Genomic DNA, 16,032 nt, shown 5'->3' with positions numbered 1-16,032 from the left:
GTCTTCCCACTTCGACACGAGCGGAAGCCTTTCCCAATGCCGATATTCCTCGGTGTAATCTGTCTATTAATACTCGTTGAGGGGTTCCAGGGGTGATTTTGAACCCTTGGCTCATGGTCTTTTGATCGTCGTTGTTTTCAATTCCAGAGCCATACTCAGGCCAGGTTGAATGCCGCAAGACAGACTACTTCCTATTTTCGTTTTTACATTTGACGATTCACCCCGCGCAGCATGTCTCCCGCGCAAACATATGACTTTGTGGTTGTTGGAAGTTAGTCGATGCCCCTCATAAACCCCTTCCTTTCCAAGTAGTCTTGTCAAAGGGAACCAAGAGACAACGTGTGATATGAGCAGCCGATCATCCTGGTTTTCAATCTGACAAGCAATCCTCTTTTAGGTGGCCCTGCAGGCAGCGCCCTCGCTGCAGGCTTAGCACAGTCGGCAGCCCGCCCTCAAGTCCTTCTCCTCGAAGCCGGTGACGACAAACGGGACCGCAACCTGCGAGTGGACGGTCAAAGATGGATAACATTTCAGAACCAAGATATGAACTGGGGTTACAAGACCACGCCTCAGGACGATTGCAACAACCGTGAAATTGACTATAGCCGAGGTCACTGCATGGGTGGATCAAGTGCCATCAATTTCGGCGTGTACAGCGTCGGAGCCCGCGATGACTATGACGAGTGGGCGCGCATCACAGGCGACGGTACCTTTGCTTGGAACAACATGCACCGACGATTCAAAGAGTTAGAGACGTTCCACGGAGAGCTACCCCACGGCGTGTCCAAAAGGTACGCCGATCCGAAAGCTGAAGATCATGGAAGTAAGGGCCCGTTGCATGTTGGATATGCAAAGGAATGGGAACGGGATTTGACGGAATTGTTGGACGTCTTTGAGGAGGCAGGATTTCCATTGAATCCTGACCATAATTCGGGAAATCCAATCGGCATGTCCGTACTGATCAACTCGGCTCACAATGGCATCCGATCGACTGCGGGCGACTTTGTGAAGGAGAAGCTCGACAATCTGACCATCGTCACGGGCGCGCCGGTGCAACGAGTTCTCTTGGAGGGTACCAAGGCAATTGGTGTCGAGGTCAAGGGAGACAAATGTAGGACCCGACTCTGCTTTCGACCCGACGAGGGTCATTTTTTTTGGAAATCATGCTAATGGCTTCGTTCCAGATTTTGCCTCCAAAGAGGTTGTCTTAAGTGCGGGCTCACTTAACGACCCCCGAATCCTGATGCATTCCGGTATTGGCCCAGCTTCCCAGCTGAAACAATACAATCTGCCCGTTGCTCTCGACGTGCCGGGTGTCGGTCAAGGTCTTCGTGACCACTGCTTTGTGCCACTCGTAAACACTCGCACGGAAACAAGTACACAGCGAAAAGCCTTTTATGGGGACAAAGCCGCCATGGATGCAGCCTTGAAACAATGGCAAGAAGACGGCACCGGGCCGTGGGCTAAATTCGCCTGTGAGATAGGCATTGGATGGTTCAAGCTGGGAGAGAAGCTCGTGTCTTCGCCTGAATTCCAGGGTCTTCCTCGAGAGGAGCAAGAGTACCTCCTTCGAGAGACGATCCCCCATTATGAGATCATCACTCACTTCCCCATCCATTGGTTCATCCCGGACTTCCCCACCGAGGCCCTGGATTATTCGTGTCTGCTGGTTTTCTTATACAATGCGCAGACCCGCGGACAGGTCACCTTACAGTCATCTGATCCCGATACACCCTTGGCCTTTGACCCCAAATTTCTGGCCCACCCATTTGATCGCCGCCTCGCGATCGAGGCTTTGCGTGATTCGTTCCGCATTGCGAAACACGAGGCATACACCAAGGACAATGTCGCAGCTCTGGCCATGCCTACGGGTGAGTCGGACGAGGAGCTGTTGGAGTATTGGCGACAAAACATCAGCTCCAGCTGGCACATGACGGGCACCGTGAAAATGGGTCAAAGGGGCGATCCGGACGCTGTAGTGGACCCGGACTTCAGGGTGATGGGGATTGAGAACTTGCGGGTTGCCGATATGGCCGTTGTACCCGTTTTGGTGAATGCCCACATCCAGGCTTGTGCCTATATCACCGGCGCAACCTGCGCGGAGAAGTTGATTGAGGAATATCACCTAGCTTAAATGAGATGGGGCGGTGTGATGATCTCATAATATCAAGCCCGCTCGGTGAATCTAAGAAGAGGGTATGTTGTCAAAGCTCGATGAAGAGAAAGACGTTTGAAGGTTTCCAGGTTGGCCAGCTGGGCGAACACAATTTGCCCTTCCATATGCAACTTTGTAGTGTATAGTCCGTGTAGTATTCGAGACACGCTCCAGTCTCACGATTAAATCGCATTGTTGCCCCTCGACGATCGGAGAAGCATTGCTACGGCATTGGCCGCATTGCTACGGTCCTTGTTGTGGGAGAAAAATGGTGTCTGTCTCTGCTATTTTCAAGGTCCCACCGCCCAAGTACAAGGAGATTTGATCTTTCTCGACAGACAAACCATGTGCGATGCTTCACGCACAATTTTCATGGGAGCCATCAAATCCTTGCAATTTTGGGTAACCTGGCCAAGCCCAGCGAGCCCCTCTGCGTTCCCCCTGGGCGAGACATCTCGAGAATTAGCAGGCGATCAAGAGGTCACAATACCTTCGAACCCGTGGTTCAGGGTCGTGTTCCATCGTCACGCCAATTCCAAGATCCAAGATCGACGAGAACCTCTGCATTCCATTCACCACCTGGCTTTTCCCGTGCCTCGACTTGAAAATCAGCACACGAGGAACCAGATCGCCAGGCGTCCCAAGTCCACAGACGACTCAATTTCCTGGCCTTGTGGGACCGTACTCGAGTCTAACTCTCATTTCAGCCCCTGCACCAGGCAAAGGATGAAGACGAACAAGTGGAACTCTTCTCCACCGGGGCGGGAGGAAAAGGTCAGGGTCCATTCACGCCCGTGGTTCAAAAGTATAGTATGTACCAATTTTCTTTTCCTTTCCACTGCAGCGGTATCAGACTTGTCGGACAATTGTTCAGGAGTTCTCTTGTCGATATGGCGAAGAGTTTATCTATGTGAAGCGAGCCTCTTGCACTTCGACTTGCATCTATCTCTTCGAAACACATCGATAGCGGCTTGAATGCTCATCGGGAGCCATGGCGCAAAACGTCGAAGCATGGACGCTCTTAGCTTTGGCTCTCGTGGTGATTATCATTCGAATCTACGTTCGATGGAGCCTGGTTGGGCCCAAGGGCTTTCAACTGGATGACTATCTTATGCCACTAGCCGGGGTATGTGATCCTATTGGAGTTCCAGACTCGACATGACTGTCGATGGCTGTCCTTCAGGGTACTAAACAGGCATATCCAACCAGATTGTGTTCGTTCTCGAAACGGTCGCAGCATACCTAGTCGGCGCCAATTATGAAGGCCTAACGAACAGCTATATTTCGCCTTCAGAGCGACAGGCCATTGTCCCCAATTCCAAAGAATGGAATAATCGCGTCGCCGGTTCCAAGATTCAAGTTCTGGGATGGTCACTGTATGTGGCCATTCTATGGCTCGTCAAGTTTGCGCTGGCGGTCTTCTACTCGCGATTGACGACCGGTCTACAAAATCTGCCCCAGAGAGTTCGCATCGCATACGTTATCCTCGGCATTACATGGCTCGCAACGCAACTGTCTCTTCTTCTGTCCTGTCAACCTTTCCATGCGTTTTGGCAAATCAATCCTGATCCTGGCGGTAAGTGAATCCGCAAGCGGTCGTTCTCGACGCTTTTTGTATCATCAACTCAACTGACCGGGTATTGCATAGATGTCTGTCAGCCAGCCAAATCTCCAGTCTATGTGCTAGTCGTCGTGCTACTCAACATCGTCACTGATCTCTACCTACTTTCCATCCCACTTCCCCTGCTCTGGCAGGTTAAGATCAGCTTGAAGCAGAAGATCCCTCTCATGGGACTCTTTTCTGGTGCGGCCTTTGTCATTACCGCTTCTATTATTCGAGCAGTCATGATCAGCGTTGTAAGTATATCGCGCGCACATCCCGCACGCTTTTCGCGAGGGCAAACACATATCGTACGGTCTCAGACTAACATCCAAACAGGCTGGACCAGAAGGTGCTGTCGCCGGATCCAAATGGGCCTGTCGCGAGACATTCGTCTCGATCGTGGTTTCTAATCTACCCATCATTCAACCCCTGATTCGAAGAGGCTTCAAGAAGATCGGTCTCTCCCAGCTCTTCTCCTCCTCTGGCAAGGAATCCAATGGACGATCCTACCCTCTCTCCGGTCGCGGTCGGCAAACTCTGGCGAGCCATGCGGATCGCATCACCAAGAAGGGCAAGCATGCCCAGGGACTCACACAGACTCAAGTGTCAGCATGGGGCAGTGACGAACACATTCTCACCAGTCCCGAACCTACGTCAAAGGAGATCACGGTCGTTTCTGAGACTATCGTTCAAACCGAGCAATGGAACAGAGATCGAGCACCGCAACCGACTCGAGTTTCATCACCAAATCAATGGGACGCTCGAGGGACCACGCACGCAATGTAACTTGATCGCTCACGTGTTGTATGCTGGAGGGAGGACTCTCAAACATCCGCTTCCTTTACGTTTTCTTCTTATTTTCGTTTCCCTTTTTCATGCCAATTGCAGGCCCGGGCTCGTGGCATTGACGTTCTGTCATTTTCGATCTCAACGGTCCGATTTCCATGTTTGACTTTTTTTCATTATATCCATTCTGTTTGACAATATCCACCGTCTAGCGACCTTCTCCCAAGAATCATCAATACTAATATGTTTCTTCTTTCCCCTGACTCCTATCTTTGCTTTATTCGCATGGTTGGCGAATCGCTACGCAGATCAACAGAAAAGAGCAACCCATACGATAGACCGCACCAAGTGACATGCAAAGCCAAGAGACTCTTTCGCCACTTCTCTGGATCAGCCAAGTTGACAGGGCTGCGGAGATAGTTTAGTCTTTCTCATGAGGCTACAAAAGTACGAGGGTCTTAAAGTTCAAGCCACGCCACCGGGTAATTTTCTACCAAACACCCTAGCGGGAATGATCTGCAGCCTTGGGCCGTCGCACCGCAGTCTAGGGCACGTGTGTATGCTTGGCATGTCTCGACGGACCAGTCATGATTGGTTTCCGAAAAGGATGACGAGGACTATTCTCGAGTACAACTGGATGTCTACAACTGTAACTTGGAACTTTTTCTGAAGTACATACTGTTTGTAAGGGGATTGACTTGACCGTCGGCGGCAGCTAGATGTAATATTTGACATCGACTAGCATTCGCGTCTCCGCAGGTAAAGTACCTTATCCTACGAGAAGCCCTCTGTGCGAAGCAAAGTCCACCCGGGCGAATTTGATTCTACGCAGAGCAATAGGATTGGTCTACTCATTACTGACTGCACTTGCAGGGTTCAAAGGATGATCGCTCCAAAAACCAGTCGACATGACGATTAGATCGCGTAAGAAGAATGCCATTTTGAAACAAAGAAAAGAAAAAAAAAAAAAAAAGCCAAACCCTGAGCAGCGGTGCAGCGCGCACTTGGCGGAGTCTAAACGTGAATGCCAAGTAAAGATCAACGTGTCTCCCATCCGGTTTGAGCAAATCCTTCGAAGAAGGATTCGAGAGGCGCAATGGACCCCACAGACTAGTTTGGTGGTTACAGTGCCACCAACTCACCAACTTGGCGATCGGACAAGTGCCGGGCGATCATCATTTGGCATACGCCTTGGGCCTTCAGACATGATTCAAACTAGAAACAGATCCAGTGTGTTGGGACTGCGTAGACGGATGTTTGCAATCAATGGAACGAATGGTTTGAATGTTACAATATAGATAGCAGACTGTAGTACGGTAGTTAAATGAATAGTACCTACTTCCTACTACCTCGCTCACTACTAACGTAACTACTGTAGCAATAACAATTGCCATGGGACCAGCTTTTCATCACATACTCACGGAGCCCTTGGACCAACGACGTACAGTCAAATCGAGGCAAACTCCGAACAGGATCCCAACCTGTGAGTAAGGCAAAGTGGTTCCAATGTACACATTCAGCCTCAACCAAGGGAATGACGGATTGGATCCGGTGGAAATAGTAGCGGTGCACACACCGAGCTATCCTTCATCGAAGATAGTCGAACAGTAGCCATGTCTGCGACCGGAAAGGGGCTGAAACCCTTTGGCCGAAGAACTGGGCATGCCGAGAGTGGTTCTACCGAAGAATGTCAAACCTTATCGGGCCCGAGTCTTGGTGCGTCGACACTCTAGTTTTACGTGCACTGAATATCGAGGTAGAGAGCATTCATCTCCATGATGTAGTCTTGGATCCCGTCCGAATACGAATGACAAGAGAACTTACCAGATGACACGCTACCTAATCGGGCAATTGCTCCAATTGTTGGTCGACTCGCTTCAGCATAACGTGATTGACGGTCTACTGTAGTCCCGACGCCAACAATTAAATGCTCAAGCGCAGGGTATTGATCTCGCCAATTGAACTTTGGCAGTATTTCCATCCGAATCTCCTCGGCCAACCTCTGGCTCGAGCACCACTTGACTAGGGGAAGCTTTTTCCAGCCCGTATAACTCCAACCCTAAGACCTTTAAATTAACACGCAATAAGCGTGTTGCGTCTGCACAAACTCAAATGACATCAATAAAGCTGCGCCCGCTTTCTATTTCCCGATGCACATGATCACGATGACTTGAAATACATCAAGGGGAACGCGGCACAGCTTTGAGGCGGACGGCCCTTCTTGGAAAGTCAATGTCCATGATGGGATTGAGGTTCCAGTACAAATACACTTCGTTAGGCCATACCTCTCCGGGCATGGAATTCGCAAGATAGTGTGGAAGCCCAAGTCTTGCCAGCCTGCCTTTGGATCGACGCTCCTGCTGACAATTTAGGGAAGCTACGTCCGAAAGGCTTCCTTCAAGACACAATCCGATCCATCTCAAGCTGTGATCCCAGAGGCATGCCGCAATGATGCGGGTGCGCGATCATCTGACTATATGTACCGTTGCATGGCAAACCATTCTATCGAATGGGTTGGCATAGACCTTTTGGTCCAATGGTAATACCATGTGAGCAACGGCACCGTTGATTCCAAAGCTTCGCACAGTTTGGTCAATCTGCGTTCTCAATTTGCTGATCGTGACGCCAATGCATGCAGTGAGATACCACCACCAGGACGGTCTTGACAGCATTGAGGGTTCCGTCCATGCGACTTTCGCATGCAACTTCATTTTCCAAGCATCTCCCAGTGACGGTCTTGTGAACCAGGATTGAACTCGGTAATGCTGCTAATTCTAGGGGTTTCCGACCATTTGATCCTTTACCCCGATGTTCACGAGATCCATTCAATGCACCTCCTGGTAAATGAGATGCACGACGACTGTATCTGCGGCCCGATAGAACCGCTCCGATTTTCTCCAAGGAATATGATCAGTCACATGGCCAGGTGTCGATATAATGCAGAGTTGCAGACGGATAATGTACGATTCCAAAAGAGGCACCATCATTGTGGATTATGTTGTCGAAGAGCTCACAGTCCCTATGACTCCAGCAAATGCGGTGTAGGAGAAACCTGCGAGGGGTGTTGCACAAGAGACGGCCTGCAGAAATACGCGAACAATGTGAGTGTGCAGCGGTGTCGCTGAGGTTGCTACAAAGATCCTCACTGGGACTCTTGAGCAGTACCCTCCCGCGTCAAAAATGAGCATCATCTGAAGAGTATTCTCAAGAAAGTCTTCCATTCTGCTTCGGGTCTGCATTCGCAGAAACTATTTGATCAAGCGATACATTGTCAGCCATGGCAATTGAGAACAAGCCGCCATTGTTACTCCTCACATATCCACGTTCTGCATCGAATCTCCTCGTGCGTATTCTTTCGTTGCCTCAACAACCAAATACTGTCGCAGCGGAGAGTGGAGGTTACTTCTTCTACGATGCACGTGATCATGTTCGCCAGAGCAAGTTACAAGAACGGCTTCCAGCAGAATGGACTGAGCAAGAATGGGAAGCAATGGCAGACAAAATTCAGTCGTGCTACGACAACTTCAAGGGTCTTATCGATCGGGCCGAAACCGAAGGAAAGCGGGCGGTGATCAAGGAGCACGCGCCATGGTTGATCTGCCCTCGTGTACAGGCCAGCTATGTCCATGGCCAAGAGTATCTTGATGCACCATTCAAGGTCAAAGATGAAGCTTCTCCTGTCGGCCAGCTGATGGCCGGGATACCGAGGAATGAGACTGTCTTGCCCGACGCAATTCTACTAAGATGCGTGCCCACTTTCCTCGTCAGGCATCCAGCGCTGGCGTTCCCGTCTTACTTCCGTGCGAAGATGTCTTTCTCGACCAAAAAGCTGGAGGATCACGTGGTGGACATGACGGCGATTTGCACTTTGCGATGGACTCGCAACTTATATGATTGGTACACTGCCGCATGGAAGGGACAGAAGTCACCAATTATTCTGGACGCAGACGACATTATCAACAACCGTGAGGTGCCTCGTCACTTCTGCGATCTTGTGGGCCTCGATGCTGGCAAGGTTCAGTTCCAGTGGGATGCTGCGACCCCAGAGAATATGCCTCAGAATCCCGTGGAAAGTCGCTTTCGCAGTACACTGTTGGCCTCTTCCGGCATCGTTGCGGGCAAAACTTTACAGGGCTTGTCAATTGAAAAGGAAGCAGTCAAATGGAGGGCCGAGTTTGGGGATTCTGTGGCGGCAAAGCTACAACAGTTGATTCAGGATGCCATGGCGGACTATGAATATCTTTGGAGTCGCAGGCTCACCGTGTAGAATCGTGGTGCATGGTGCTCTAGCATACCTCGCAATGACTTTCAGGTTCAAGTGCAGTGGCCATAGTAATGCAGTACCCTGGTTATGAGAAATCACCGCCAAGGTCACAGAAGCATTGAGCCACAATGTCAGTTCCATTACAATCCGTCTCAAGTTCGTGCTTTGCCAAGAGAGTCTCCATCTCGCTAGGATGTTCGTAGATTCCAAGTTCCTGTTGCCATACAAGCATATGGATAGAAAATAGAAGATAAAATCAGGGCGAGCGAGGTGCCACCCATCCAATCTACCACATGACTGACAGTCTTGGGCAAACGCCAGACATACATATTGGCGAATCTCAGTCACGGCAACTCATCTTGAGCACGGCTCGAGAAAGTGAACAACCTCCGACCATGCACGTTCGAACCCTCCCTCAAAGTCAAGAATTCGAGTGCTTGGCGGACACTGGCTTGTGAGACTCAACGCGACGCGGGCTTGTCGCGCGTGAAAATTTAAAGTCACCTCCATGAGCCACATCAGAGCCCACGGCATCCTGATCTCGGACCCACTGCCGAGCAGCCGGGTATCTGATGTTCAGGCCTTGACCCAATTACTTTGTCCGGCATTGAGGACCCGGTCCGCTCTCCTGAATCGGCGTGTCTGCACTTGGCCTGTGCCAAGTGAAGCTTTGATTTCTCGGCTTCGGTCCGTGACAGAGTCATGACAACCTTCTTCAATTCGGCTGGGCATCTGCGATGCAGATTTCCGGAGATGGAGAAGACCCCGAAGCGAAACTTCGCTAAGGGTGACCGTCGGCTAATTTGAGGGTTTGCCGTTGAATTACCACACTGAAATGTCCCGCATGAGTCATTCCGGTCCTTTGAACCAGTGAAGTCCAAGATTTTCCTATCAATCTCTCTGTTGAGATTCCACTGCGACGAGCTCGGCGTGTCCCGCCGCCCCGCCATGTCACGTGATGATAAGTAGCTCCGGCTTGGCTTCCGCCGAGACACAGTCACGTTATTCTTATCACAGTGCGTGGCACAGGTCATTCGCTATTGTTGTACTACTGCTTGACGTGGACGGATTTTCTAGTGTGCAAGAAAGTATGAACGGTGCAGACAAGAGCTCATGTTGGTTTTTGGCATGAAACGCTGAAGGATCGTCAAGTCCATACCAGTCCCATAGGACTAAAAGTCTTGGGGTAATGACCAGAGAATTCGTCACTCATCCCGGTTTGGTCGACAAACCGGCATGCCCGCAGGGAGCTGAAGCTTGTGCCCAGACCCAACGCGGCCGGTTATCTCCGCAACCCCGCCATGAAGAGGACCCCTCGACTAGGCAGAGCAACGCGTCCGTCGGCGGAGCTTGTGAGGAGCTTGGGGTTCTGGGCGATAGGTCAGCGATAAGCCTGCGTTCATGGAAAAATTTTCCCTTGATCGGCTTGAGCCTGATTCAAATTGGATTGCTATAAGATCTTCATCTCGGCCAGCTTCAGCCGGTCCCATCTTCATTGCTGAAGCGGCTGATTAAAAGACAGTAGTTAGTCCCTCGACTGGTGTCTCTTGCGGACGAAACTTATCGGGGACGCCTAAAAGCCGACTGCAGAATTGGACGAGATAATCGGATATCTCTACAAGCTCCTTCACAATCACAGTCCTTCTGCCCAAGTCTCACCTTTTACGTTAGGATCTCCATTGATTAGAAGATGGCAAGCTCTGATGACGGTCGCACCGATGGCGGTCGAAGTTGGAGTCTGACGCCGCTCATTCACAAGGCCGAACATCATCATCGACGTATACCAGGAATTCGAAAGATTCCCTTGCGGGCTATCGGAATCATTATGTTGATCGCACTTGTTAACATCATTGTCTGGGTTGCGGCAGCCATTGTATTGGTAGGCTTTCCACGTTTCATCCTTGAATTCACAAAAGAATTGGCTAACAACCAATACAGCGCTATCACCCGTACGTCGCTCCAGGCATCTTTGAAACGACCACATTGGCCGGTACACAGCTTGTTCTGTAAGCTGATGTTGTGATTAGCAAGTTGGTGTCTACTGCTGTCCTCGCCTATACTCTCGGACTGCGCCATGCCTTTGATGCAGATCACATCTCGGTAGGTCCGAGTTGCATACCTTTCTAAAGTTGGGTTCTCCAGTGAACATCAGCTGACTACCATCAGGCGATTGACTTGATGACTCGGAGACTGCTTGCCACTGGGCAGAAGCCAGTCACTGTGGGCACTTTCTTCTCACTCGGTCACTCCACGTACGTGTTCCTGTGATCGTGAGAGAATACAGTCGCAGTACACTAAATTCAGCTAGGATTGTGATCATCACCTCAATTGTGGTGGCTGCTACTGCTGCCGCCGTCTCTTCCAAGTTTGACAGTTTCAGTCGGATCGGCGGTATTATCGGCAGTTCCGTCAGTGCCGCGTTCCTGATCTTGCTCGGCATTATGAACGCATACATCCTGTACAAATTAATCAAGCAGATGAAAAAAGTCTATGCGTTGCCGGAGGGTCATGAGGACGAAGCGTGGAAAATTGAAGGTGGTGGCATTCTCTTCTCCGTGTTGAAGAAGATGTTCAAATTGATCGATCGGTAAGTTTAGCTCGGTAGGAAAATGCTACAGAGACGTCCACTAAACGCCGTTTACTAGGCCGTGGAAAATGTACCCCTTGGGCATTCTCTTTGGACTTGGCTTCGACACATCTTCAGAGATTGCTTTGCTTGGTATATCTTCAGTAGAGGCAGCCAAAGGCAACTCGTTTTGGGTCATCTTGATTCTTCCAGCCCTGTTCACCGCGGGAATGTGTCTGCTTGACACAATTGATGGCGCGCTCATGTTCTCCCTTTACATCCAGCCATCTGCAAACTTCCTCCCCTCTAAGCAGACAGACTCCGTATCCGAAGTGTCTGCTGACACTGACGAGGATCAGTTACCTCAGTCTCAGGACAATCATCGCGATCCCGTTGCATTCCTGTACTACTCAATCGTTCTCACTACGCTGACCGTCATCGTGGCCATTGTTATCGGAGTCATCCAGCTCCTCACAATGATCTTGAATGTGACCAATGCAACGGGCAAGTTCTGGGACGGTGTGCAAACCGCCGGGGACTACTATGATGTGATCGGTGGATCCATTTGCGGCTGTTTCATTATCTTTGGTGGACTAAGCGTGCTGCTTTTCAAGCCGTGGAAACGGTGGATGGGCCGTCGCCACAAGAGACCGGTCACTCAAGATGAGGTGCATAGTCCCACTGTGCTCTCACAGTCTGGAGAGGACGAATACATTGTCCATGAAGCTGGAGGTCATGGTAAGCCATTATCACGCGAGGTCGGGAAGGGTGCGGCAGCGGAGGTAGCTATCAAGGAAACCAACGATCACCGTGGTGGAGACGAAATTGTCTGAAAAGTCTTCAGACGACACAAGTCTCATGTAGCTTTATCGCCCTGTTCTGCTGAACTCTATTGTGGGCTTTCAGAACGAATGATCTACATCCTAGTCAATATATGACCCTTTCAACTCTCCCAACGTGAAACTGAGGCCTCAGGCATCAAGTCATCTCGTGACGTCAGGCTAGACCGGTCTTCGAACTGTCCCACGAGACATTTGATTTTGTTTCAAATTCCTCCTATCAATCATCCAGAGAGATCGGTGGCTAGCTTCCTCGGAGTAATAAACCCAGTCACTTGATCCTTGAACTTTGTGATACTCGCTGACCCAGCTCATGTAACCGTACCTCGTGATCGCATCAAATTGCTGTGGATCCACTTCCGCACAACGACACTCAACTCTGCACATGTGTTTGATGTGTGAGAAATTCAACGAGTTCAAAGAGATATCCTAATGTATACATCAAGTTTAACTCCCCCCTCACCTCAGAGTCAGCATGTCAGAGCCAAATTTGTCCGCAAATACTGCAAATCCGCTCAATGACCATGCAGATGGGGAAGAGGCGCCGCAAACCACGATATTTTCGAATCAGCCGCCCATTTTCATACTCCCCACTCATCTACCGATAGATCGCCTTGACAGCATCGAGAACACAGTAGTCTTGAACGGAGGAACATTGACTTATGATATCGCCGAGGCTGGCATCGTTCTGGGAAAAGTAGCCCAGAAAAAACGAGGTGCACTTGAGCTGCGTTCCCGAGGGCTGTGGACCGAAGAGCTTCCAGATCTGACAAAGCGCTCCACTCTCATGAATGATGACAACGAGCCTCCATCGAAAAGAAGAAAGACGTCACCGGGTCATCCAGGACCGCCTGCAGGAGTTGAGGTCGTTGATCTCGGCACAGAGTCCGAATCCGAAGAGGATGGAGTGCGAAGTCGCCATGATCCAGCCAGACATCTGGCACTAGCCACCGAAGTACCTGAACCAAAAGACAGCGTCACGCTACTCTCACTAGACTGGCTTCATCAATCCGTTGCAGCTGGGAGAGTCCTTCCGCGAAACTCATTTGTGGTATTCAGGGGACGCAAGATTGTGAGACCAGCTGCTGGCCCAAATCTTGCTCCGCCAGCAGTAACATTGCCCTTGCAACAGAACAGAAGCGGAATCTTGCAACGTGCAAAGGAAGATGCTTTCTCGCAGCCTTCTGCAGCCTCATCTCAGCATTCTAATCTTCGACGCTCCAAAGAGCCTCCTGGCGGACAAGATAGCCAGCGTCAGGTCCCAACACTATATCGGCAAACTACATCAGAACATGACGAGGTGGCTAATTTGCCTCCACAGCCGGATTGGGTGCGCGATCGAGTTGCTTATGCATGCATGCGCTCGGCACCCTTGCACCCGCCAAATGAGGACTTCATCGCTCAGCTCGTGAAGATTCGTCGCATCAGGGAACTAACTCTAGATGAAATTGGTGTACGTGCGTATAGTACTTCCATCGCAGCGATTGCAGCATATCCGTACGTCATCAAGCGGCCAAGTGAGATTCTCGCATTGCCGGGATGCGAAGTCAAAATTGCAAATCTCTTTGCAGAGTATCAGCAGCGCGGAACTTGCAATCACACGGATGAAGATGGAAATATTAGTGCAGCCGACGCCTTGGAGACTGATCCTGTTCTTCAAGTCCTGAATCAATTCAATTTGATATGGGGAGTTGGCGTCAAGACTGCGAGAGACTTCTACTACCATCGCGGATGGAGGGATCTGGACGATATTGTCGAGCATGGGTGGAATTCTTTGTCTCGTGTACAGCAAATCGGGGTGAAGTTCTTCGATGAATTCTTACAGGGAGTGTCTCGTCGTGACTCAGAGATCATTGCCGAGACCGTGCGTGACCATGCCAACAGGGTGCGACCCGAAGCAAAAGGCAACATTGAATGTGTCCTAGTTGGAGGCTATCGACGAGGAAAAGAAATGAGCGGCGACGTGGATGTCATCGTTACGCATCGCGATCCGACTATCACCGAGAGCCTCATTGTTGACCTCGTGGCTAGCCTTGAGACCGAGAAATATGTTACACATACATTGTCCCTTCACTTGACTGCGACGCACCGCGACCAACAAACCCTCACGTACCGAGGAGACGAGCCTGGCAGACACTTTGACACTCTTGATAAGGCGTTAGTCGTCTGGCAAGATCCCGAGTTCGACAAGTCTCTCAAGAAAAATCCAAATAGACATCGTCGCGTGGACATAATCATATCGCCTTGGCAGACCGTCGGTTGCGCCATTCTGGGTTGGTCAGGCGATACCACCTTTGAACGAGATCTGAGAAGATACGTGAAGAAGGCGCATGGATGGAAGTTTGACTCTAGCGGCGTGCGTCAGCGCACCGCAGGAGGCCGAGTGATGGATCTGGAGGAAGGAGGAGAAACATGGCAAGAGCGAGAGCGATTGCTCATGGAACGACTCGGCATAGGATGGAGGCCTCCTCATGAAAGATGTACTCGCTGAGTGTGCAAATTTCTTAGAGATGTTCACTCTTCACGCGATCACATACAACGGCAAAGTACTTACACTGGGCTTTTGCTTGATGACTTCAGACTTTCAGGATTCTACGACCCAATGAATACGCATACCTCTCATGATTATTACTTCCACGCGAACCCGTCTCATGGTCGGGAGGGCGCTGGAATCACTTCGATCCTCATTACAAGTAACGCTTGCACCGACTAGACCCAAACCCTACCCAGGATACTTCTTCAAACATGAGCCTGGATCATTGAAAACAAAGCGGTGATTGTCCGCCTTGACGCATCGTGACCAAAAGTGAGACTTGCGCTCATTCTAAATTATCTGACATCTTGCTAAACGACGCCTGTGAATTACAAAGGGACAAGTCGCCAGAAGACAGCACCAATCACACTAGAGGAAAACAGTCCAATATTCTTATAGGGTACTGAGCTAGCGTAGAAACGTGGTCATTGTTGCCAGGCATTCGCGACATGGGACGTGGACGGCACGGTTTCTCGTGGTGCATGTTTTCGTTGTGCTTACGAAAAATATCCCCTCATGTATCGATGAATAAATAACCCGAAAAATAAATCTCATCAATCGTTGGGTTCACTTCATACGTCTGACTGAACCCGCGACCGGCCTAGAAAATACCTGATAGAAGTGTAATGGACCACTATAAAAAAAGCACAACCGCCGGGATTTGAACCCGGGATCTTCCGTTCACTTGAGTGTTTTGAAGACTAGGAGACGGACGCCTTACGACTAGGCCACGGCTGCCTTAGTATGAAAACGCTAAAAGCTAGCGCTTTATATTCAATATTTGAATTTGGCGCTCCGCCAGGCCCGGGCAAAAATGCCTAGTGTATTTCTTCTGCCCAAATATTTCTTTTTCGAGTGCGGCGCACCCTCGGCGTAGCTTTGTAAGAGGTCCAACCGAAATATCAACGTTATCTTGGCGTGAAATGACGGGATCGTTTTCGCCGCATAAGTTGCGCCATTGCACGGAGATGTCATCTAGCCCTTCTTGCGGATAGAATTCCGGGGTGCAAATCGGCTCTCAAATTTGCAAGACATAGTTGTACCTAAGACTTGATAGTGACTGGAAAGCTGGTCATACATTTCAGCTGCTACAGATACGTATGACTTTCTACGGGCATACGGGTACGCTTGCCGTCTCCGATGCATGTCTCTAGACTCTCTAGCATGCTGGTTCCATTTCATCGAGGTCATTTCAATTGAAGATCCATGCTCGAGGCATACATAGTCAAGTATGTCAATACGCCGCCATGGTCAAATCACGTACCACGGCTAGCGATAAATACCAG

The 16,032-nt window shown here is 50.2% G+C and overlaps 5 protein-coding genes across 5 annotated transcripts; all 5 read left to right on the top strand.

The window, feature by feature from the left end:
• Positions 1-231: 231 nt before the first annotated feature.
• On the top strand, positions 232-2,134 carry N7539_005639 (GMC family oxidoreductase; the record flags this gene model as incomplete). Its single annotated transcript, XM_056935241.1, has 3 exons — positions 232-271; positions 398-1,111; positions 1,185-2,134. The coding sequence occupies 3 exons, from the start codon at positions 232-234 to the stop codon at positions 2,132-2,134; spliced, it is 1,704 nt and encodes a 567-aa protein (XP_056790435.1).
• Positions 2,135-3,146: 1,012 nt separating this feature from the next.
• Positions 3,147-4,544, top strand: N7539_005638 (uncharacterized protein; the record flags this gene model as incomplete). Its single annotated transcript, XM_056935240.1, has 4 exons — positions 3,147-3,281; positions 3,365-3,731; positions 3,804-4,012; positions 4,095-4,544. 4 exons carry the CDS (start codon positions 3,147-3,149, stop codon positions 4,542-4,544), a joined length of 1,161 nt encoding a protein of 386 aa, XP_056790434.1.
• A 3,277-nt stretch (positions 4,545-7,821) lies between these two features.
• N7539_005637 (uncharacterized protein) lies at positions 7,822-8,811 on the top strand (the record flags this gene model as incomplete). The annotated part of the gene is made up of 1 exon (XM_056935239.1): positions 7,822-8,811. The coding sequence occupies one exon, from the start codon at positions 7,822-7,824 to the stop codon at positions 8,809-8,811; it is 990 nt and encodes a 329-aa protein (XP_056790433.1).
• Positions 8,812-10,498: 1,687 nt separating this feature from the next.
• On the top strand, positions 10,499-12,207 carry N7539_005636 (HoxN/HupN/NixA family nickel/cobalt transporter; the record flags this gene model as incomplete). Its single annotated transcript, XM_056935238.1, has 6 exons — positions 10,499-10,687; positions 10,747-10,757; positions 10,836-10,908; positions 10,975-11,060; positions 11,117-11,395; positions 11,454-12,207. The coding sequence occupies 6 exons, from the start codon at positions 10,499-10,501 to the stop codon at positions 12,205-12,207; spliced, it is 1,392 nt and encodes a 463-aa protein (XP_056790432.1).
• A 481-nt stretch (positions 12,208-12,688) lies between these two features.
• N7539_005635 (type-X family DNA polymerase) lies at positions 12,689-14,704 on the top strand (the record flags this gene model as incomplete). Its single annotated transcript, XM_056935237.1, has 1 exon — positions 12,689-14,704. The coding sequence occupies one exon, from the start codon at positions 12,689-12,691 to the stop codon at positions 14,702-14,704; it is 2,016 nt and encodes a 671-aa protein (XP_056790431.1).
• Positions 14,705-16,032: the final 1,328 nt, after the last annotated feature.

This window comes from Penicillium diatomitis, assembly GCF_028827545.1.
Source record: "Penicillium diatomitis strain IBT 30728 chromosome Unknown utg000005l_segment0_segment0, whole genome shotgun sequence".
NCBI lineage: Eukaryota > Fungi > Ascomycota > Eurotiomycetes > Eurotiales > Aspergillaceae > Penicillium > Penicillium diatomitis.
The sequence above is the reverse complement of the archived record's forward strand: the minus strand, read 5'-3'. Positions and strand labels throughout refer to the sequence as shown.